Raw genomic sequence first — 23,209 nt, 5'->3', positions numbered from 1 at the left:
ACAGCCATGCAGCATTTGCTCAGGTATATCCTTGCACTGGCATGAAACTCACATTGTTCTCATTAAGTGCACTTCTTAACACAGCATCAACCAATCAACATGAGCAGAGGAAGTGGGGGTTTTTTTCAGATTAACATCCAATAATCACAGGCAGGTCTGGAGGGAGCATGAAACATGACTCCTCCGCAGTAAGAGGTGTTTTTGACGGAGGAGAATCATTCGATACAAAAGCGGTGGCGTGAGCCCCGAGGACGTCACCAGTCTCCGCCTCGAATTATAACAATCAATTGTTCCATGTTCTTTTTCTTCCTAAACATCAGAACAGACGCTGGAGGGTTTTCTGGCCGCGAGACGCAGAGGACGCGCGGGACATCAAACATCTGGACACGTCAGTCTGAAATTAAAAGCTCTCATTTGGGCAAATTGTGGGATTTAATAGTTTCCCCGATCATTTGACTGGAGGTGTGAGGAATATGCGGCGCACCTCCGCCTGGACGTGGATTGGCTGGGCGCTGTGTTTGTGCGCATCTTTGGCCGTGAGCGCACCGGACCTCACCGAGGACGATGAGCTGGTCCTGGACCTGACTCAGCCTGGACCCGGAGCCGAGCTCCTCAGGTGCAACAAGGTAAGACGAGTGTGAGAGCCGCTGAGCCGCATCCTCTCCACATGCACCGCCAACACTTATAACTTTAAATTTCTGAATAAAGTTTAAAATCGTAATCTCTTTATTGTACAGATCCAGATCTTTATTAATGACGGGGCTACACATTAACTCTGTAATTATACATTTATTGTATCTAGATGTTTTATAGCCTTTTAAAAGATGTTGGATTAATGTGATAATTTCTGCCGAATGCTTGATCCAGAGAAATAAATTCATGCTGAAGAGAAAACCCATTGACCTTCATCTAAATATGAGCAAATGTATTAGTATTTATTCAATATTAGGACAATTTTGTTCTATATAGCAAATATATACAGAAAAAAACCATTCTAAAAAATAACATATACTGTCCATGAGGCTCTTAACAGAATATCTAAACATAATAGACAATAATAATACATGTATATACCTTAAAGTCACAAAGTTCTTCAAACACAAAGAGTTTAAATAGATGAGTCTTAAGCTGCTTTTTTTAAATGTCCACTTAGTCTACAGCACGTTGAGTAAAATAGAAATCCAAAGAGTTGAAGTCTCCTCTGGTCTTTAATCTGCAGCGAGGAGCAGCCAATAGTCCCTGATCTGAGCAGCGAGGAGTCCTGCTGGTCTGATACAGATGCAGCAGTTCTTTTATAAGCAGGAGACAAATCTACAGCTTTATATAATTTACCAGGATCTTGAACCTCTTGCAAGCATGTGTAGTTTCTCTTGTACATGCAATGCAAACAGTGCACCTGCACCTACTGTTCTCTCTGCTGTAATCCAGGCAGCATGGCGCATACCCGGTCACTACCTGGTCATGCTGCGTCCGGCGACGCACGAGTCTCAGCTCCAGAGGACCATCAGGAGGCTGACAGCCAAAGCGTCCAGGAGAGGTCACCTGCTGGAGATCCTGCAGACCTTCTCTGGAGCCCTGCACGGCTTCCTGGTCAAGATGAGCAGTGATGTCCTTCCCCTGGTAACTGCTTCACCGGATGCTCTGCTCAACTGAAACAAACCAAAAAACATGAAAAAATGTGGTTTACCAACCTTTCCTTTAATATCAACAAAAGTTATTTATTTTGTTTAAAAAAATTGTGTCATGTTTTATTGTTTTAAATTCTTCATAATGGAAATATTTAGACTTTTGAAGGCAAAAGAAGAAAAAACTGTAATATTAAGTATTTTATAGTGAAACTAAACCCTGAGAGATGGTTAAAGTGAACTATTTTAAAGATAGAAGGTAGAAAATGTTCCCACTTGGTTGGGAAAATGCCAACAGATTAAATGGGTTTTGATGAGGATAATAGATCCCACAGAGCAAAAGCTTCCATATGATCCATAAGAGCCAGTAAATCTCTGGTACAGTGAACAGGCTTGTAAGGAATTAGCAGATCAGCAAGGCTCGAAAGAAACAGCCCAAATATTCTTAAATCAAACTGACAGTTGACTATTCACACTGAAGTAATATGGTCTTCCAGCTTGGTAAACGCCAGGCAGTGTTTGCCTGTAGTCTGCAGATACTTTGTCTCCTACGACCAAAATAAAGTGCTTTACAATAATTCAGTCTGGAGGAGATAAAGGATAGATGACCTTCTCTAAATCAGCGAATCAGAGAAACAAACCAATGTCGGTGTTATGCCTCACTTGTCTGAAGTAAAACTGCACGACATTAATCAACTGCAAACACAAGTGACAGCTCAAAGTCAAAAGAAAAGATTATGAGCTTGTGGTTTAACATCTAGATAGAGTACCCACTGAACTAGACATTATATTGTTAGGTGCTGGGACAAAGAGGGTAATGCTTTTAGGGTTATGGTCATAACCCTATACAATCATTTAACTGCAATGTTGTTATGACACATAGGAGGCATCAACAAAGTAATTTAAGTCTATCATATATGGGTCTTAGGCTGACATGAGAAACCTGGGGATATATCAGTGGATGATATGTTCAGCAGATAGTTTGTAGCTAGTGTATTAAAGTGGACCAAGAATAGATCCCTGAGGAATCCCACAAAATGATGGACAGACAGAATCATTCCATTCAGCCGTTTTCAGACATGAACTTGGAAGATATCCGTACAATTGGGTCCAGACTTTCCCCGGAGTTCACACACAGGAGAATATCCAGCCTCTCACTCGGACAACTCTATGGAGAATGTTTGGAGATTATCTAGGAGTTACATCACTCACACTTAGATTTTAAGGTGGTGTTCCACAAATGTCCCACTTTGATCCCTGTCAAAAACATCCTCTGTGTCTGCAAATTAACAGCGTTGTCCTTTTTCAATCAGCCTCGTCTGCATGCTTTTATGTCTTTGCTTCACACTCAAAATGATCTTTGAATGTGCTCCTGTCAGGCTGTGAAGCTCCCCCATGTCCACTACATTGAGGAGGATTCATCTATCTTTGCTCAGAGTGCCCCCTGGAACCTTCAGAGGTTACTGCGGCCGTATGGTTTCACCTCGGAAAATGGAACGTATCAACCTCCTAGTGAGTTTGTCTCTGTACCTGCCTAGTAAAAACACACACACACCTGAAGTAATAATTATCCAAAGCCGCACACTGTCTGTCCCCTGCAGATGATGGAGGGAAGGCAGAGGTGTATCTGATGGATGGTCGTGTTCAGAGTTCTCACAGAGAGGTTCAGGGACGAGTGCTCATCACAGACTTCAACAACGTCCCTGAGGAGGACGGAGTCAGAGTTCATAGACAGGTTACACACACACACTTACACACACACACACACACACACACACACACACACACACACACACACACACACACACACACACACACACACACACACACACACACACACACACACACACACACACACACACACACTCTTCATAGATCTATTTCACCATTTTGTCCAACCCTCTCTCCTCTATAGGCCAGTATGTGTGACATTCACGGCACACACATAGCTGGGGTTGTGAGTGGGTTGGATTCGGGTGTTGCTCGAGGCGCTGGTATCAAGCTGGTCCGTGTGCTCAACTGTCAAGGGAAAGGGACGGTATCAGGAGCCCTGGCAGGTAGGACTCAGTCTGTCTGAGATACTCACCTTCAGTAATCCCAGAAGCTCTTTGCATTCATGCCACTCACAGGAATCATTGCCTCGGCCAAGGATGTTATCATTTGTTTTCATCAGTGTTTGTTTGGTAGTTAGCAGGAGTACGCAAACACTTCTTAACCGATTTCCCAAAGAAGAAAGAAGGTTCTTTTCACCCAAAGAAGAGCCCATTAAATTTGGAGGGGAATCTGGATAAATGTGTGGATCAAGGATTTATCTTTCTTTAACACGATGAGATAGGATGTTAGCCTTGGCGGAGGAATGCTCTCTCCAAACGTCCTTCTGCTTTCACATGAAAAGCAATTATATGCAATCATTATTTTTCACAATGCAAATGGAGGGCCAATGCAACATTTCATTTTCCTGCGGTGCATCTCTTCACTGAACATCCTTCTCTTGTCACGTTCAGGTCTGGAGTACATCCGAGCTACTTTACTGACCCGTCCGGTGGATGCAGTGGTTGTCCTGCTGCCTTTCCTCGCTGGCTTCAGTCGTTCATTAAACGCGGCCTGTCGGGACATGGTGGCTAACGGTGCTGTGGTGGTCGCTGCTGCAGGCAATTACAGAGATGATGCCTGCCTCTACTCGCCTGCTTCAGAGCCCGAGGTCACACAATACTTCATTAAAGAACACAGTGGTGCCCTGTACACACCAGATACACAACCTTTACCTCAACTTCTCTGCGTGTTCAGGTCATCACAGTCGGGGCAGTTAATGCAGCGGACCAGCTCATGTCACAGGGAGCAGGTGGCACCAACTTCGGCCGCTGCGTTGATTTGTTTGCACCCGGCGATGACATAGTTAGTGCCAGCAGCGACTGCAGCACCTGCTTTACCACCAGAGGGGGCACATCCCAAGCTGCTGCTCACACCGCAGGTGTGGGCTAACACACACACACACACACACACACACACACAGTACTACACAGACAATTAACAAGAAACTAAAAGCAAAGCGATCAACCTTTGTAGTTGCAGTAAGGGCTTCTTATTTTGATTTGTGTGTCTGTGTAGGTGTAGCAGCAGTGATCCTTTCGTCCAATCAGAACATGTCACCGGTGCAGGTCCTGCACACGATGCTGCGTTACTCCGTCAGCAACACGATCAACCTCCTCTCTCTGTCTGACGCACATCGTCTCACTACTCCAAACCTGGTAGCAGCCATGCCTCCTACCAGCAGCACAACAAGTCAGTAACTCACAAAAAAGAGCAACACAATACACACAATATGTAGTTCTATCATTTACAATGTGTGTGCAGATGGGGAGCTTCTGTGTCGGTCCGTGTGGTCAGAGAGGTCAGGGGTCGCGAGCACCGACAGGGCTGTGAGTCGCTGTCGTCAGGGGGAGGAGATGCTGGGTTGCAGCAGCTACGCTCCTGACGGTGTTCGTGTCGGAGAAACCATCGCTGTGAGTTCAAATAAACGTCATCAACTCTAAAATAACCGATTTAGATGCTGACAAATCTCTGTCTTTGTGTTTAAGATGCACAGCGAGCAGATGGAGTGTGTTGCCTACAATGGTGCGAGGGGCAATGGTGTGTACGCTGTGGCCCGTTGTTGTGCGATAGGTGGTCTGCAGTGCCAGGCCCACGCCAGTCCTGAGCCCGGCAAAGATGCTGAGTGTGTCGACCCACAGCACCACCTGACAGGTAAGTCACATCTGCTGGAGTCTGACTGGGGATGTTGTTTTGTTGGGTGGAGTTTAAAGGAACAGGTCATGTTCTTGCTGAATTAGATGAGAAGATTGATACCACTTTCTAACATCTGTTAAACTAGGGCAAAAAAAAAATCATAGACCGGAAACAGGAAACAGCCTTGCACTGTCCAAAAAACAAATAACAGGTTATATTGTATTTGTTTATTTAACAATGACTTATGATGCTTTTTCAGTTTTTCTTTCCTCTAGTGGTCTAGTATGTTTTTCCTGTAGTCATGTCATGTGACATCATGATGCCCCAAATTAGCATAATTCACACATAGCAGCTAGTCTGAGTGGAGGCCAACATTTTCTACACATGCTGGAAGGGGCTGACCAATCACAACAGAGTGAAGCAGCCGGCCAATCAGAGCAGACTGGGCTTTACCAGGAGGGGGGCCTTAAAGAAACAGGAGCTAAATCCAAGAGTTTGAGACAGAGGCTGAAAAGAGGAGCTGCAGCAATGGACACCATGAGGAAAGTGGTGCCTTTTCTGAATATTAGAGCATCTTAACCTTTTCAAGTGATGATAGAATTTAAAATTATGAACCTGAATATGAGCATTATATGTCTCAGTATATAAATCCCAGCTCCCAAACAGGAAATAGTCAACTGCAAAACCTACAGTAAACACACACCTTTTTGTTGTTACACTTAGTTTTTGAGGGGATTAAAAAAACAAGATATAACATTACTTAGATTTAAAGATGCTATTATACTCAAATTCTGTCTTCGGACAGAGCCTTGCTGCTAGCTGTGTGCCCGTTACCACTCTTTGTGTTAATTTAGATTTATACCTCTTTTACATCAAAATTAATGGGTATACACAGTAGAGGAGTTTGCCTTTTTGAATTTTTCATGTCACGTGCAACGTCAAACTGAACTCACCCCGACTCAGCGGGTTCACCGAAGTGTCTTAGCCTGTTCACCAGAGTGTCTTAGCGTGTTCACTGGAGTGTTCACCGTAGTGTCAGGTTTCTATCACTGCCGATCAGAGCTGCCAGCAACCTGTGTCTACTGCAGAGTCACTTGACCTTGGGGGAAATGACGATTGTATCAGGTCCCATTTCAGACAAAAAACAGATGAGTTGGTTTTTTGACCAGTGGAAAGAGCCTTTATTATCTCTTACCTCCAGCTTCATATTTTGTGTGGCTCTTGACAAGGACAATGAGCATATTTGAACATATTTCTCACTAACTGCTCCTTTAAATCAGACAACTGTTGCAGAGTTAAAGATTTGTATCTCTACTATACTGAACTGTAATGCAAACTGCCCTTTAAATCAAGTACAAGCTTCTGAAGTAGCTGCATTTAGAACACCATGGTCAATTACCATGACAATCCCCCCCAGAGGAAAATTAACCCTCTGTCACTAAAAATAAAAACATGCGTGGTATTAAGAGCAGGGCTTTCTTACTTAACATTATTCTCTTTATTTGGGGCCATTGTGATGTTTCCTGTGTGGGGGGTGGATCAGTTCTTGTCTGAAAACCATAGTCTGTGTATAAAGACCTGAGAACGAAAGAACAGACAATGGTTTTTTTTTGCTATTTAAACTAAACATGCAGCTGCTTCCTCTGTAGGTTGTTCTTCTTGGTCCCCTGCTGAGGTCGCGTCTAATTCCCGTCCACATCTCAGCGATCGGAAGCGCTGCGTTGTTAAAGACGGGGTAACGGCACAGGCCGTGTGCTGCCACGCTCCACATCTGGAGTGCCACCTGTTGGAGAACATATCAGCTGATCAAGACCACGTGAGTAATTTAGACATAAAGAGAAGTAATGTGTTTGACAATCACGCTGCAACCTTACCCGTTGACATCACTGCTGCTCTCTTGCAGGTCCAGGTGTCCTGTCCCTCCGGTTGGACTCTGACGGACTGTAGAGCCGTCTCTCAGGCCTCTGCTGCCTCGGGGCCTGTTGCTAAGGGCAACAGTTGCAGTATCCGCGGTGCAACAGCAGCTGACGGGGTAGCAGCCGTTGCCGTCTGCTGCCGCATAAGAGCAACAGAGGGGGCAGCCACAGCGCCACAATGACCCGACCCCACTCCTCTGTGATGTCTTACACCTCGCAAACAGCTTAGATGTCTCTCTAGTAGTGTTGATGTCTTTATCGCTCATCAGCTGTGATGTCATTCAGACCCGTGAACACACCTTCACACTTAGGTGACTGAAAAATCTCCCGTGAAAGTCACGAGCTGTGTCTTAATTCAAAGGCTGCATCCTTCAGTGGCTGCATTTGAAGACCGGTTGCGAAAGCGACAAGATCAAATCAACTCAACCGAACAACTAATGGTGCAAACGTTAGTGAAAAAAAAACCAAGGGGCATATACATTTTTTGGGGAGCTTGAGCTAGAGATGCAGATCACAGAAAGCCTGTGTAGACCAGATCATCTCATTTCAGTTCAGCCTCCACATTCTCCACAGCCCACAAAGGAGGCGGTCTTCATGAGCCGGGACGACCGCATGCTCCGAAAGATACAGCCCCTGAATTGAGACACAACTCGGTGTGTGTTTGAGCTATAGGATTAGAACAAATATGATATAACATATATTTACCATATACCATATATAGTTTGTAAAATTCAACCAAATATTTTTGTATCTTTTTACAAAACAAAATAAAGAGCTTTTGAGTGGTTTTTTTTGTTGATGATTTACTGCCTGTTTACTCTTTACACAGTGATTTGAAGTAGAAAAGATGGATTTAAGTGGTAGCTCTGTCTTTTATAGGACAGGATATAGTTATATGGACCATACTGTATATATGAGCTAATGTAGAGCACTTTAACAGGTAAAGGCAAAACACACACTCTAACCAAAGGATATTCAAATAATCAGCCTGACATAAGGAGAATTTAGAACTTGTAGGATCATCATCAATGGCTCCGTTTGACAGTGTATCTGCATGAACTTTACCAGAGTGAAGCAGCTGAATGCAACTCAACCATATAGATAATATTTAAACCTGTCGCAGAGACTGAATCCTTCAGCACGTACTGTATCTTCTGAATGTAACAGGGCTGTGACTGCAGGTGGAGGAGGACGGCTCAGTCACAGCTCTGATTAGCAGCCTCCTGAATAAACATGTCGCTCTGTGCTCACGTTGTTTTGTGGTTTGTGACGGCAGCTGCACATGAAACAAGACAAGTACATACTACTGAACAGATATTCACAGATTCCCTGATACCTGGAGATGCTCTCAGACTGGCACTGAACTCCGGACATTCTCCTGAAGCATCCAGAGGAGCTGTACGTGAGAACACAACTGTCCGAGTCAGTTGCCCCTGGCTCCAGTCCCATTATTTTACCAGGATCTGTACTACATAGCAGGATTTGTGCTTATTGAGGTAATTTCATGTTTAACCCTGAGTTTTCAGTCCTTGCCGACATAATACCTGACAGTGTTGATGCTTTTCAGATTTGATTAGGGGGCGAATCCAGGATATTAAAAAAATTTCTTTAAAACAGATTGGGCATTTAGTTGGTTCTTACTTGCGTGTGTTATTTGGCAGGATTACACAAAAACTACTGGACAGAGCACTATGAAACTTGATGGAAGGATGTGTTATTGGTTTGAAAGAACCTATTGAATTGTGGGGCGCAGATCTAGGTTTATTTTAGTAATTTATCAACACTTTTGTGAAATTCCCAAAAAACAACACATAGATCTTGATGGAAAAAAACACATCAAAAGGACAGATATGTATGAGTGTGTGAAATTTGGTGAGAGGTGTACTGAGTGCCATTCCAGTTGTTACTGATTCACACAGATGGATGACTTCAGTGTGGGAGCACCACAGGGATATCCATCTAACTCTGGCAGCTGTGGTGCACTGATGAGTGGAATGAGGTTTGATTGCAGCAGGAAACATGATTAGAGCTACGTTGATGTGACTGATTCATGACAAACACCTCATCAGTGAAGGGATCCTTTTTTAACAAGAATATTAACAGGAGGTGTTCATGTATTGTCTGAACAATGGTATGGGATGAGGGGAAATCTTGTAGTCAACACACAAAAAGCTCAAATATTATTTGAAGCATCATGAAATAAAGCATGCAACATCTGTAAACATACATAAAAACCATGTTTACAAAAGGTTGTGCATTCCAGTTTATTTTATATCAAATTTCCCCTTAATCAAACTCTGATGTACAAATTAAAACTTGAGTTTTAACATGCATTACAGAATCCTGTGATGGCAGCAGTGAATTTTCAAAATGACAGTAAAAACCCGTACAGATGTCAACCCCCACCCACGCACGTACCCACCCCTTCCTGCATCCCAGGATTAAAATAGAAATTCGAAGCCTTTTTTTCCCTCTTTCTTTCTTCACGTAGTTGTGGTGATGGGACAGAGGGGGCTACACCGAGGAGACTTCCAGCTGTATGCGACTCTTGATGCCGTGTATCGCTTGGCACAGATCGCATGCAGCTCCATCAGACAGCACGTAACCAGCCACAGAGAGAGAGAGAGGGGTGTTTATGACAGGAAGTGCTAATGACCAAACTACACAGCAAACAACACAGGGGGATGTTTTTTTCTTTCTGTCTGTCACACAGAAAAGACAAACTTCACCAACCACTTACTGCCACACATGCAAACGTGCCGGAGAGCACGACGTGACATTCACATCAAGTGAGAGAGAGAGGAGAAATGGAGGGAGCCTCAGTGGATTGATCACGTGACGGCTCCCGACAGAAACCCATTTAGCATGATCACTTCGTAAGGTCTTCACACTGTAAACATCGACCCGTTAAAGCTGAGAGCTAATCTGATAGGCTAGTTCCGGCTCATGACTTCACAACGTCCGAGTGAAAGTGTGGCTTCCTTAAAACTACCCTAGCACGAATCAGTATCTACAAAGTGTCTCCGCGTGGGTGCAGAGTGAAAAGAAGCAGCGTTTGACTTCCACCGAAAAACTCAACATCCCGTCACCTGAACCCTGTTTTATTAAGATGAAACCTGCAGCCCCACCCACCCCCCTCCCCCCCCAAACACACACAGAATCACCAACCAACAAATACATTCCTACAGTCCTTCCGTCACAACACACAGAGGGAAATCGTCCCTGTATCATTTTGGGACTGATGGGGATGAAGAAGCCCTGTTGCCTTCCTAAAGCAAGACCATTTGGTGTCACGGTGAGGACAGGTGGAGAAGACGTGAGCACACCTCCTCAGAGATGTGACGGTACAGTGTCACAGCTGGGACAAGGTAAGAGAGAGAGAGCGAAAGAGAAAGAGAGCGAGAGAGAAAGACAGAGAAAGAGAGAGAGAGAGAGAGATAGATCGGGAGGTTAAGGCACTTCAAGTCTCCCGATGATTGAGGGTTGGCGACACACGGGTGTTGATCTTGAGGGAAACTAGAGCTACATTTGGGTTCGGCTTCTGTGTGTGTTTCCAAAAGGTCGACCAAAGCAAAAAAGGCAAAGCAAAAAGAAAACTCCACTGGAAAGAAAAACAAAAAAAAATACAAAATCAAACCTGATAAAGCAGAGGTAACAGTGAGGCGAGGAGGACCTGTTCTTTGTGATAGTGAGTGAAGTGAATAAGTGACACACGTTGGCATGTTTTTCACTAAAACATTTGTGTGTGTATGTGTGTGTATGTATGTGTGTAACCTTGGCACCTAAAAAGACAAAACAATCTCCTGAGCTCCCACTCAGTTGGCACTGATGGCCCACCATGGCTGATCTGTGCACTTCCAGGTCAGCGAATCTTGCATAAGGCTCGGGTCCCTAAACATCCTCTCCAGTATTCAATCCATCAAGAGTCAAAGACAAAGTGGCAAAGAAAATAAAACACAGCAATGAGAGGAGTAAAATCCAGCACAAGAGGCTGTCTCTGTCTGTCAGCGAGAAGAAGAAGAAGAAGAGGAGGGAGAGTGCTGACCATGGCACTGCTTGTTTAAAGATTTGCTGAGGGCCTGGATCTGTCCAGTTTCTTGGACAGGACCGGCCCTGTACTGCGTCCCCGCGGCCACGCTGTGTGGTCACCAGGGGGTCAAAGGTTAAGTCACAGGCGGAGTGGCGTTGCTATCAGGGCATCCATGTGACTGCGTAAGTGGCACTGAAAATAAAAGTTGATAAAAGCAAAAAGAGGAAGAGGGCATGAGCGTGTGGAGGCTCTAGAGGAACTGAGCAGCGCTGCTCACAATAGACGGGGCTGGACTATAAAGTGCATGCTGAACCCCACCCCCTCCCAAGTGCTCCTGTGTGGAGTTGTTCCTGTACAAGTACACGTGTGTGTGTGTGTGTCTGCAAGTTCCTCTAGAGCAACTAACCTGACCTCTCGCAATTTGCATGGCTGTGGAGAAGAGCACAGGAGACTTTAAAATATTATCTTACACGGGAAATTACATCTATGGAACAAGTCTTTACAATATGAATATGTCTGTGTAGATACATTGGCAAATATGAGCAGAAAATTGTTAAAACACAACCAAAACCCATCCGACACCTTGCTGTCATTCTGAGTCAATGAATGAATAAAAGGATAAACTCAAGTCATCCGTTGATTGTGGAGGGTTTTTGCACTTCTCACTGTTTTCAACTCTGCTGCCCTTAATGATAATGCATCTCCATCATCGCCTCAGCGGCTCTAAAAGGAAGTAATTCATGATTTATTCATAGCTCCTTCGTTGCCGTGGCGACCGAGAGAATAAGTGTTCTGATTGGCATGTTGTGGAGTCCTAAATGTCCCGACCAATCAGAGGCAAAGTGCAGCCCTTTCGACTGGCTGCCCCGGAGCTGTGCCGCCGCTCCTTTGGAGGGATCCTGCTGGCTGGAGGCGCTATGGGTCAACGTCTTCTAGATCGCTCTTGGAATCGCCAAGCATCATGGGAGACTCTGACCCCTGGGAAAGAGACACAAGGACACAGTCAATATGAGGAGAAGAGAAGCATGCTCTGTTTCTATGAGAAAAAAGACCAAAACTTTAAATATCTATGTACTAGGGAGTGACAGCAGGATTATAATTTCAATGCATGACACTTGTTATAAGCTGTATTCATATCTATGCCAGAACAAGTCTGACAGTCTTGTGTGGTGTGGGCATCCTGACAGGCTCAGCAGGAGTCACAGAAGAATAGAGCAGCCGTGGGAGGTAACAACCTGCCTTTATAGCTCTTGACAGAAACCACTGAGATGTTCCACTTATTTTGGCCTGAACTGCGCCTGTGTTGTTCTTATGAAATGAGTCACAAAATACGCCCACTGTGCTGAGTGGCGGGCGGGCCCGCGTCTGAGGGCTACCTGTCGGAGGCTGCGCTCGGCGTTTTCATTTGCTGGGCTGCCGTCAGAGCCGTTACTGCTGCCAGACTGCTCCTTCTCGTTCAACAACGCTGTAGCATAGGCCAAGGTATCCTGCAGAGTTTGACACACACACAAGCACACACACATACACAGACAGAGGTGAGTAAGACTGAGAGCAGAGGAGAAAAATAAACAGCAAGTGTGTACGCGTTTGTCTGTGTGTTTGATACTGGTGTTGGCGGAACTCGATGTGGTCATGTAGTGCTGATATATAATATTACAGTAGTTCTGTGTGTGTTTGTTTGTGTGTACCTGTGCGGAGATAGTGCGTTGGAAGGTTTTGTTGGTGGATGTCTCATTGGAGACGTTGCTCTGTGGAGTCCAGTAGTGTTCTGTCATCTGAGGGTCAAAAACATAAAGCACACAGGATTAAATAAACAGTATTTATCTACAGGAGGGATTCCTGACCAGGAAGTGCTTCTAATATTTACAGGAGGTATGTACAATTGGCATTCAACAGGTCAAAACCCATGTGAACACGCCAATTTCTTCTACTCCTTCTCCATTTGGCAGTTTAGACTGTGCGATGCCTGTTCTGCATGACGTAATGACGCGCATGGAACTTCCGGGTGTTGGTGCGATCGACTTTGCTTAGCAGATTTATTCAACCCTTGTATACCTGCTAATTTTGGTGTAAAAGTGGTCTTAATTATGACAACAGTAAAACATGAAAGCCTGTAAACAACAATGGTGCCGTCTACAAAAGTTTAGTTATAGCTATATCAGAAGTGGAGACTATTTCTTAAATAAAACAAGAGCACAGACTAATGACACTGACAGATTTTCTCTATACGGAAAAGGTGGTTTTGCAATTCTCTCGACAGACTTCCGCAGCCATTATAAACAGTGATAGACGCATGGTTCATCCAATGATTTATCTAAGTGTCTGCTCAGTTTTCATCAGAGCCTTGTAATGTCTGTATAATGTCTTTGGCGAGTCAGGTTAGTTCAAATCTATTCACAGTTTGGAACCCACAGTCTGATTTCAGCCTGGGATCTTTACAACAAGTCATTTCCCATCTTTCTCTGTCACTCTGAAATATACCCAAAAAAGGCTCAAATATGAATCCTCTGGTAATAAGTGAGACAGCATTTTATAAGCTCACCTTTTTCTGTAGCCACTGCACTGCCCAGCTCCAGTGACCAGACAAGTCCTTGAAGTATTCCTTGGCTGGAGGACATCTGGTGGGAAAATTTAAAGAATGTTCAGAATTATGTTTACCTGTTAATCTGTTAAAAAATAAAATAAAAAATGAATCACCCTCAATGAATCACATCTAAAAGTTCTTATTCCTGCTCGACCCCGACCTCTGCCCTTTAACACAGTAAGTACTGTACTCACTTCTGGGCTAATGTAACCAGGAACTTCACACACTGGTAGCAGCGTCTGCTGTCCATGTTGTTGCTCTGGTGCATCAAGGCTGGAAGAAAGAAACAGAGAGTTTTATATTTTCATTAAATCTTTCTTGCCAAGTAGCATGGCAGTCTATCAACAGTATTTGAGTCCACTGGTCTCTGGTGTGCCTGCCATGGGCATGAGAGTGAAAACAACAACAAATGAAGACATACCTAACAGGCCTTTGTCTGACTCAAAAGCATGTTTGAGTCTCTGGGTTTGCAGAGGGTCTTCAGCTACCTGAGGTGAAGATTTAACTGAGGTTAGCAACAATGATCATAATAGCCATCATAGAACTATTAAATAATCAATAGTCGAAGGGTCATTGATGACTGATGACCGTCACTCACTAGTAGCTCCTGGAGCATCTGAAAAATGTTCTTCAGTTCATGAGGTGGAGCCGTCTCCAGCTGAATCTGTGAGTAAGACACAACGGATCCAGAAGATTTACGGTACGTTTTTTTTATCAAAATGTGAAGAATAATTAACCACAACATGTCTGTCAACTGGTTCTGTGACATTTTTAAAGATTTTTTTTTATTTTTTACCTTGAGTAGCTGCAGCACACCCAGGGAGAAGGGCTCATTACAGAATGAGCAGTAGGTCACCATTTCTATGAGGAGAGACAGCGGGCCTGACAACTCACGCATGGCAAACATTACCTGGTAGATAGAAAAATAAGGAGAACATCAACCAAACAGATTCAGAGCCAATCAATATATGTCCACATAAACAAACGGCCTGATTCCATCGATTCCTGTGAAACAATGGTTGTTCCTGTCTTCAGTGGAAGCAAATTTAAAGTATACTTCAATCAAATCTGAATAAGTTTAAAATCCTGTTTGTATGTTACCTCTAGAAGGTAAGGCTGTCCCTCTGGAGTGAAGAGTGAGGTCAGGATATCCGTGTGGAGGGGGAGGAGTGGGCTGGATGACGGGACGTTAACCACACGCAGCTTAAAACCACCTGGAGCTACGAAGGACAACAGGTGACAATAAAGAGTCAGACGGAGAGCTGACCTGTAGAAAAACCATCAGCCGCGCCAGGTGGGACTTTACATGACTGAGAAAAAGATTTAGATGTCTCACAGTGTGTCCGCTGTGGGCCGAGGTCAGACTGCAGGGTGATGAGGGCCAGAGTGCTGTGGAGGTGAAGGAATTCCCGAGCCTGTGCTGGACTCCAGCGCCGGTTCTGTCACAGACAAAATTTGATACCAATCAGTAACATTTAGCCGATAAAAGCTTTTATAAGTCATAATTGCACCTTAAATCAATATATTGCGAGTTTATAAAACATTTGAACTAAAATAATGAACAATTCAAAACTGAATTAGCATTATAACATTTTCTGGATCCTTACTCAAGCAATTTACAATGATTACAAATAAATAATTTTAAAGGTTTAATGGACAGAGTCCAAAGAGGACATTTTTTCAATGATACTTCTTTACACTTTACAATGTGCAATTGTACCTGGTTATTCTGCCTGTTTGGTCCCAACAGGAACATGAGCATCCGGCGATAAGCTGAGTGTTTCAACAACAACTGACAAGGACCACAACCCTGAGAGAGTGAACACAAAGACAAAACACTCAGTCATCCTGCTGTGATTTCATGTTTATACTTGGCACCCTAAAGAGAGTAGAATCAACTGAATCTGTGAATTTGTTTCTTACCCTCTGAGCAAAGTTACTGAAGAGGCTGAAGTACTGAGCACAGTTTTTCACATTCTCAGGGACATCTTTGTCCAGTAAGGACAGCAGGGCGTCGGTCAAACCGTCCAATCCTGGGTCTCCGAAGTGAAGTGCGCTCTCCAGGGTCTTTTCGAGGATGGCTGCGACGACCACCCTCACCTCCCTCATGCTGCACTCTAACAGACAAACCCTGAGGACGGTAGAATGACAATATAATGATACATAAATAGGGATATTCATGTTTGAATACTTCTTCTAACTAATAACACTAGTGACACTAGTTAAAATACAATACATCTTTTTATAACAAGAGGTTAATTTGTACATGTGTAAACAGCAGCATTATCAATAGAGCACAAGGAGTTACACATCATCACACACCTGCAGCTGTGAAAAGTAAAACAGACCAACAGAATGTTTCGCATTAATTACATAGACTGAGGCGACTGCTCATTGTCTAATTTAACCTGCCACTACTTCACAGCGACTAAATTTCTTTTTAACCATCTCATAATAACATAAAAGACTTGTAGTTCTAGCTGCATTGTAGAGCTTTCAAAAACACATTGACCCATTGGTCACAGTCAGACAGTGCCGCTGCATTAGTGGCCCAGTGGACTGTCAAAACATTCAATATGTTTTTGTCAGTCCTCAGCAGGCAGAACTCGATCCAACTCCTCAGCATAGCCAACTAGTATAGTTCACCGTTTTTTTTAATAAAAAATGGCAACATGTCCACATGCTGAGTCTGGTGCTCAGTCTGTTAACTGTGACCAGACCTGCAGCGAAGAACATCTGGTGATACAGAAGGTACAGATGTGCCAGGAATGCATGCCTGAAAATGTTAAATATAGTAATATATACACGTTTAACTGATAGTTATATAGTAGATTAATTGCTCAGAATACTTTCCCAGATGACAGTTACATGGTTAATTTTAAACATCCCTGTGTGTAAATGATGAGTAGAATGAATAGAGGCCAGTAACTAATGTGATAATAGTGAGTAAAAATCCTGAGAAGTCTTTTTGGAGAGAGGTGATAATCTGCGGGAAAACGCTGAAGAAAAAACGCAGCAAGGTGTCATGTAAGAGAAAACACTTGTTGGTTTGGTTTGGAGACACTGTGTGACACTGTGCATCTCCTCTCTGTGGGAAGAGCCATGCGGTATGTTAAGGGGGCCGGTCTGATGATGTTCGACAACCAATCATGTTTCAGGATGATATGATCACACCATGCCTAAACACAGTAGTGTGAGACAACACCTCTAAAAACCCACACACAGGCACATAAACCCTCCTCTGTCTCTACATGCTTACATTCCACAGAGTGACCTTCTCTTTCAGCCAATCAGCATCCAGAAAGTATATGATACGGCTGCTGTCAGTGCAGATGTAATTCAGATCCAGAGGCACATGGTTTGTGTTTCTGTAATTGAACCGTGTTACATGGAGCTAAGGACAGTGTTAGGCTGGTGTTATACTTTCCACATTCTCAAGGGTCAGAGTGAGGTCAATATTGTAATCAGCAGGGCTGTAGTGGTAAAAAAAGTAAACTATACTTTTTGGGCAGCTCTCTCAAGCCATTATAAAAAAGGTAGATAAACTTCAGTCACCCATATACATCACAAGCCATGATATCTATAAAATTTAATAGAACTATATATTTAAAATTATTGAAAGAGGCTTTACATAGAAAGGTAAATATTATATAGTGTTAATATACCACACATATACCTGTCGGCTAATAAACCAGAGTGGTGCGTTGTTGTGTTTGTACTGGTTTGGATCGGTTCCGTCGGGTTGATCTGTGTAATACTGGACTCATTAGGCACAAAGATCCAAGGTCACGGATCTATAGAATCTATATCAGCTGATGAGTCATCATCATGGGACAAATAAATCTTTGTGATCACTGAACACTCGTTTCCCTCCTCATCCTTCCTCTCGCGCAATCCTCTATCAGCCGTTGAATCCATTACGCACAAGGGTCACAGCAGTATTTTTATATTTAGAGCCATCGGACCGATAACTGGGATCAGTGGGATCCTAACCTCCACTCTGGGAAATGGAAGTTTGAAAGTAAATCTTTTAAATTTTTTGCGTGATCCCCAGTGTGCTCTGTGATGGCACAGTCACGTTCACTGCAGCGATTTTACACACGTGTCCTTGATGATACACGCACAGTGTTTGAAGATGTTATTAAAAAAGAATTAATGACTCTGCAACTCCGCTGTTTAATGGTATCTAAACATAATTTGCTGAAAGTTGTTTAATATCTTTTTCAATTGAGGGATCTTATGGATGAGTTATGTTGTGTGAGCACAAATAACGGTGTTGTTTTTAATGTTAATGATGAAGTGCATCAATAATCTGCTTCAGTTCACCTCCTCGCGTCTGCTTCGCTATTTTCCTGTCTCCAAAATGTTCACACGCATGGGTCAAGCTTGTTTTTATAAATCCCAACGTTTGCGTGAGAAGTGGCATACGCATCTTTAAGGCCTCGTTTTGTGGGTAGGCAACTGTTATGAATGAGGCCCCATGTCATCAGAGAAATTACGTGAGGCTCTGTGCAGACCTGCTTGCACCCTCCAATTTGTTGTGATCGCTACAAGGGCACCGGTGACTGTGACAGCTTACTAGAAGGGTAGTACAATAAGAACATCTACACGCCTGTGGTTTCTGCAGCTGTCAATGTGCAATGTCCATTATAGAGTATAAGTGAGGAGTCTCAGGTACAGCTCAAGTATGTAAGTATGTGTACTTGAATAAAAGTGCAGATTTAATAGCTGCAGCAGCTTTACCAGGGTGGAATTATTTGACCTCTACCAGAGAGTTGAATGTGTATTGATTAGAATAAAGGAGCAAATGCTGGGAGCTGCCAAGTCTGTGGTATCGCATATCCCTCGGTCAGGTAGAAAAATGCTGCAGTGATTAAAACTATGTCAAGGCCCCTACAAAAAAAAAAAAATCACAGTTCAATCACAGCATTGCACTATTCAGGAACTGCATAAAACATAAAGACGTTATTGTGCACTGTTGTTTCTGCTGTTTGAGGAGCAGCTTGGAAAATGCAGTCTCACTAATACACTGACAAGTATTTGAGAAACCTTTTCTCAAACTGATGGATCAAGGACTGTCGTTATTATCACTTATACGATCACTTATATCCAGTGAGTACTTCACTGACCTGGTGATCTCACGTCCCTCTGGTCCGACCAGGTACTGCACCATCCACTGACACGCCTCACTGCTCTTAGACAGCAACACATCTACTGTGGCCATCCACTCCTCCGTGTCCACCCTGCAGGAGATACAGGAGCAGTGCAGATATAACACTGATGCTTCTCAGGGAGTATTCACAGATGTTGATCTATGTTTGCATGTTTACATACCGGAGTTTCTTTTTGGTGTGCAGGTATGTGTGGAAGAGAAAGTGAACAGCCAGCTGGAGACTCTCTTTGGCCATGGGCTGGTAGTCAGGATGCTTCAGCTTTGTCTGTGATACACAAAAGTTTTTAGAAACATCTTATTCAAAAGCCCTAAACTGACCACTGATGTGCTTCCTGTATGATTCATATCTGCTATCGTTATATTGTATAACATTGCTTTTACACTGTATAAAGTGATGATTTATCATTAGTGCTGGGTTAAAAAAATTAATCGATTCTCTGATTAAAATGGATTTTCATTTAAATGATCTGATATCGATTCATAAAAAGGAGGAATCGATATCTTACTATAGGCCTTTTCCCATGAGTGACACCATTTTACATGAGAACAGCAGCAACATTTTAGTGAGGTAGTGAGTCGCTTCTCTCATCTCATGTCTCTGAAGAAGGAGCGAGACGGAGTTTACACTCACACATACAGGATTTATATAATCATATATTATGACAATAATACAATTTACACTGAAATATCTCTCACTGACTCGACATTGAATTGATTTGAATCGGACATTGAATCAAGACCTTGTGAATCGATTTTGGAAATCAGTGGTGATACCCAGCCCTCTTGTGTTGTAATGTGGTATATAAACCTTGTGTTAAATCACTCTGCAGCTCTACTATGTATTTATACATAATCAGGCAAACAAACACAGACACTTACTGCATTGACGGAGGTGAGCGAGAGTGTGAAGTTGAAGTAGTCGCTGTTGTAGACGTCTCTGTTCCTCATGAACTTGAGATTTTCATCTCGCACCATCTATACAACAGACAAACGGTCAGATACGACCATGATTAGTGAACATTTAAGGTGATTCACATGTGGAGGTGCTGTGGAGACAGTCAGGCAGTTCAACGTCACTTTACCTGATAGATGCTGGCAGGCATCTTCTCTACAAATAAGCCCTTCTTCTCTCCTTTGCGGACCAGACGGGTGAGGAGGGTGAGACGGTCATTGTTGGCCCGTGGGGGGCGAGGAGAGGACTGCGGGGAAACATCAGGAGAGGACGGGGCAGACCTAGGAAATACAAAACAACACAGCTGTAAAATAATAGCTGGTGCAGCATTTAGATGTTATGGAACTGAAAAGTGCAAAAATAATTACAGCTGAAAGGCTGTTGATAGAAGCAGCAAAGGTCCTGGCTGCTCTTAACAACAGCCTTTCAGCTGTAATTGTTTTTGTGCTAAACTGGTTCTAAATTCCCCATCAGTGGCAGAAAGGCTACCTACAACTCTTTACTTTCTGCTTCACATTATGGAAATGGTCAGTGACCCACTGAGAAGGTTTATGAGGTGAATATTTTAAATGACAGAGAACAGACTCACAGTGTAAGGTCCTCTGCTTCTTGCCTCATGATGCTGACTCTACTTTTTTTGGGCTGGACCGGTGAGTTTTGGTCGCTGATCTTCTGATAGAACAACATGTAGGCATTCCAGTATCTCCTCCGCACATCAGGGTACGGGTTGGCTATAAACGCACAAGGACATACATCAAGATTCATCCATTTTGTGAATCATGAAAAAGCCATGTCTTTTATATACAGTTTATGCATTTTACTTACACTGGTCGTAGACTTTGGGGCGGTACTCTCCACCGAAACACTCGTACTCCAGAGTTTCATCATTCATATCAAACTCCTCCACCACATTGTCGTTGAACTTGTACCAACGACCCCGGGCACTACCACTGCAAGACAAAGACAGACGACGATAAACAGTGAGCAATGAACGATGATTTGATAAATAAAAGGAAAAGGGGAATGTCAGGTTTAGCTTCAAATATGCACCTCCGAAAAAGTGACTCAGCAAAAACTTAATAATAAACAAATAGGCAGTAAATAAGCAATAGGCAGAAAGAAAATCAACTTATTTTCTCACATGATTTACATATATCAGATACAGAAAATTGTTTTCACTTGAATGACAATAGATGAGATGGTACCACCTACAGTACACCTGATATATGTATATATACTGAAAATGAAACAGTGTAGGTTTAACTTCCATGAATAATATTCATGTCATTCTTGGGATATGTTTTGTTTATATGTATGCATTGGATTCATTTCCATTAATGTTGATTTGTTGTTTCAATGAATATCGCTTTGTTTTGTATTGATTCATTTTGTGCTGAGAACGCCAAGAAGTAACTGCGTTAAGTTCCATGTTGAGCATAGACACTTCACAGAAGACATGTGAAACAGGTAAAGTACAAACACTGCTTAAAAGTTATCAAGTTAAAAGTGACGTTAAGTTGATACATTTTCAAGTGGACTCTTTCCCTCCTGGTTGTGTGCAGCCAGCGAGGTACCGTATGTTTGTTTACGTTTGTGTGCCGTGTATTTGTTATTCGTTTTCTACATTGTTAATGTTATGAATTTGTGTTTCTTATACATTGTAATACTGTTATTGAACAGTTCGATGGTGGATTTGATGACGGTGAAGTGCAATAAAGACAAAGAAGGAATAAATACATTAGTAACCGAAGAACCTTGATATCATGTATTTCCTGGAGGGTGTGATAGTAGGTTTTCTGACAGGATGTAATGTCTACCTGTGGCCATCCAGCCTGTCCCTGTCTGAAGCTCTGAACCTACATATATGTCGATCTAATTTAAAGAATATCAGACTCAAGAATGTGTCTAATATCCTGGAAAAAGATCAACATCCTGTAATCTTAAACCGGGATAGGAACAAGCCAGTGAGCGAGAGCACAGTGCCAAATATTATGCCTGTGGTCTCTTTACATTCCCAGCTTCCAGAGCCAGACATCTGGAGACGCTTACAAACTAAACTAGAAGCCCAAACAAAGTCTGATGCTGCGCTCATGTGCCCCAGGAGGTCCTCTAAACTCTGCCTGGAAAACTAGAGTAAAAGATTAATGTGTTCCACTAAACACTGGTTACCCAACCAGTGTTTAGTGGAACTTCTTACGTACAGTAGGAACAGAAGCTGGAAAATACAATCCATAAAGCAGCTCTGCAAAGCACTAGCTATCCCTTTAAATACTGACTACAGCGTCTCTTACCGCCTGTCTTTAATGAAGGAGTAGTAGTGTCCGGCATGTGCCTGACCGCTGTGGACAACAACTCCCACAAGCTCGTAGTTCTCAGAAATTGTGACTTTCTTCCTGGGCGACCCTCCTGACGTCCCATCTCCTCGCCCCTCGCCACCCTCTCCACTGCAGTCCTGACGAGCCATTCCAGAGACAGTGTAGGGCTCCATGTTCAACACCCAGGGGAACTGTTCACCAACAACAAATCGTACAGACCATTAATCATATTTGTATTTCATTTCTGGGCTTTAGTCTGCTGTAAAAAATGAACAGAAGTGTGAGATCGTGGGATTAGAAATTCTGTGTACCCTAATCTGTTCATCGTATTTGATGGAGCGTCCGCTTTCCCAGTCGAAGCCAAAGCGCATGAGGTGAATGCAGAGAACGCTGGGTAGGGATTTGATACATGTCCTTTTCACTGTGGTTCTCTGTTTGGAGATGACAAAAAAAAGAAGCTTGTTAAATGCATGTTAAATCAGTGTAGTAAAATAAAGAACGGGCAGAGCAGTATACAGACCTTCTCCTTGCATTTCTCACAGTAGTAGGCGTTGCTACCCTCAAGCACCTCTCCTCTGACAAACTGGTCTAATGAGATCTCTAGACTCTGACATGAAGTTACTCCAAGGTTCAACGCCATGAAGGTTTCTTCACGCTCGTACCTGTGCAACAAAAGGTCAATGGTTAAGATAATCTGTGATGCCTCTCAAAATGAAACAATAAGAGTGAAAAATAAAACTCTGACCTGTGTGGACAGTCTTTACAAATCTTCTGGTCAGAGAAGATTCCCTGAAATGTGTTTTTGAAGATCTGCTCTCGACCCATTTTCTGGTGTTAAGAAATCATATTATCACATTATTACTGAGCTGTTGCACAGTAATCTTTGTT

General features: G+C 43.1%; 2 protein-coding genes across 6 annotated transcripts in view; one reads left to right on the top strand and one right to left on the bottom strand.

Annotated features, from left to right (window-relative positions):
- Positions 1-139: 139 nt before the first annotated feature.
- pcsk9 (proprotein convertase subtilisin/kexin type 9) lies at positions 140-8,496 on the top strand. The gene is made up of 12 exons (XM_035175780.2): positions 140-626; positions 1,429-1,620; positions 3,005-3,137; positions 3,227-3,360; positions 3,541-3,682; positions 4,130-4,326; positions 4,413-4,596; positions 4,734-4,907; positions 4,980-5,128; positions 5,204-5,369; positions 7,001-7,167; positions 7,255-8,496. The coding sequence occupies exons 1-12, from the start codon at positions 474-476 to the stop codon at positions 7,447-7,449; spliced, it is 1,986 nt and encodes a 661-aa protein (XP_035031671.1). The 5' UTR covers positions 140-473; the 3' UTR covers positions 7,450-8,496.
- A 1,019-nt stretch (positions 8,497-9,515) lies between these two features.
- The window catches only part of usp24 (ubiquitin specific peptidase 24), a 32,835-nt gene continuing 19,141 nt past the window's right edge, over positions 9,516-23,209 (bottom strand). For all 5 annotated transcript variants that reach the window (XM_035175810.2, XM_035175811.2, XM_035175812.2 and 2 more), the window contains 22 exons: positions 23,067-23,149; positions 22,842-22,983; positions 22,633-22,752; positions 22,298-22,512; positions 20,832-20,956; positions 20,596-20,737; positions 20,137-20,287; positions 19,934-20,029; positions 19,216-19,319; positions 19,011-19,124; positions 15,805-16,012; positions 15,602-15,691; positions 15,218-15,320; positions 14,983-15,101; positions 14,678-14,791; positions 14,480-14,545; positions 14,303-14,369; positions 14,076-14,154; positions 13,840-13,915; positions 12,986-13,072; positions 12,674-12,784; positions 9,516-12,275 (listed from right to left, as the gene is read on the bottom strand). In XM_035175810.2, the coding sequence (XP_035031701.1) occupies positions 12,213-12,275; positions 12,674-12,784; positions 12,986-13,072; positions 13,840-13,915; positions 14,076-14,154; positions 14,303-14,369; positions 14,480-14,545; positions 14,678-14,791; positions 14,983-15,101; positions 15,218-15,320; positions 15,602-15,691; positions 15,805-16,012; positions 19,011-19,124; positions 19,216-19,319; positions 19,934-20,029; positions 20,137-20,287; positions 20,596-20,737; positions 20,832-20,956; positions 22,298-22,512; positions 22,633-22,752; positions 22,842-22,983; positions 23,067-23,149 (2,475 nt within the window). In that variant the 3' untranslated portion in view covers positions 9,516-12,212. The remainder of the gene's footprint in view (positions 12,276-12,673; positions 12,785-12,985; positions 13,073-13,839; positions 13,916-14,075; positions 14,155-14,302; positions 14,370-14,479; positions 14,546-14,677; positions 14,792-14,982; positions 15,102-15,217; positions 15,321-15,601; positions 15,692-15,804; positions 16,013-19,010; positions 19,125-19,215; positions 19,320-19,933; positions 20,030-20,136; positions 20,288-20,595; positions 20,738-20,831; positions 20,957-22,297; positions 22,513-22,632; positions 22,753-22,841; positions 22,984-23,066; positions 23,150-23,209) is intronic.

This window comes from Hippoglossus stenolepis, chromosome 14 (assembly GCF_022539355.2).
Source record: "Hippoglossus stenolepis isolate QCI-W04-F060 chromosome 14, HSTE1.2, whole genome shotgun sequence".
Classification (NCBI taxonomy): Eukaryota; Metazoa; Chordata; class Actinopteri; order Pleuronectiformes; family Pleuronectidae; genus Hippoglossus; species Hippoglossus stenolepis.
The sequence above is the reverse complement of the archived record's forward strand: the minus strand, read 5'-3'. Positions and strand labels throughout refer to the sequence as shown.

Bases quoted from the DNA above. Each gene is read 5' to 3' on its own strand.
- pcsk9 (XM_035175780.2), top strand. From the start codon at position 474: ATGCGGCGCACCTCCGCCTGGACGTGGATTGGCTGGGCGCTGTGTTTG. The intron at 4,327-4,412 runs GTCACACAATAC...CTGCGTGTTCAG, and splicing joins CGCCTGCTTCAGAGCCCGAG to GTCATCACAGTCGGGGCAGT. The intron at 4,908-4,979 runs GTCAGTAACTCA...ATGTGTGTGCAG, and splicing joins TCCTACCAGCAGCACAACAA to ATGGGGAGCTTCTGTGTCGG.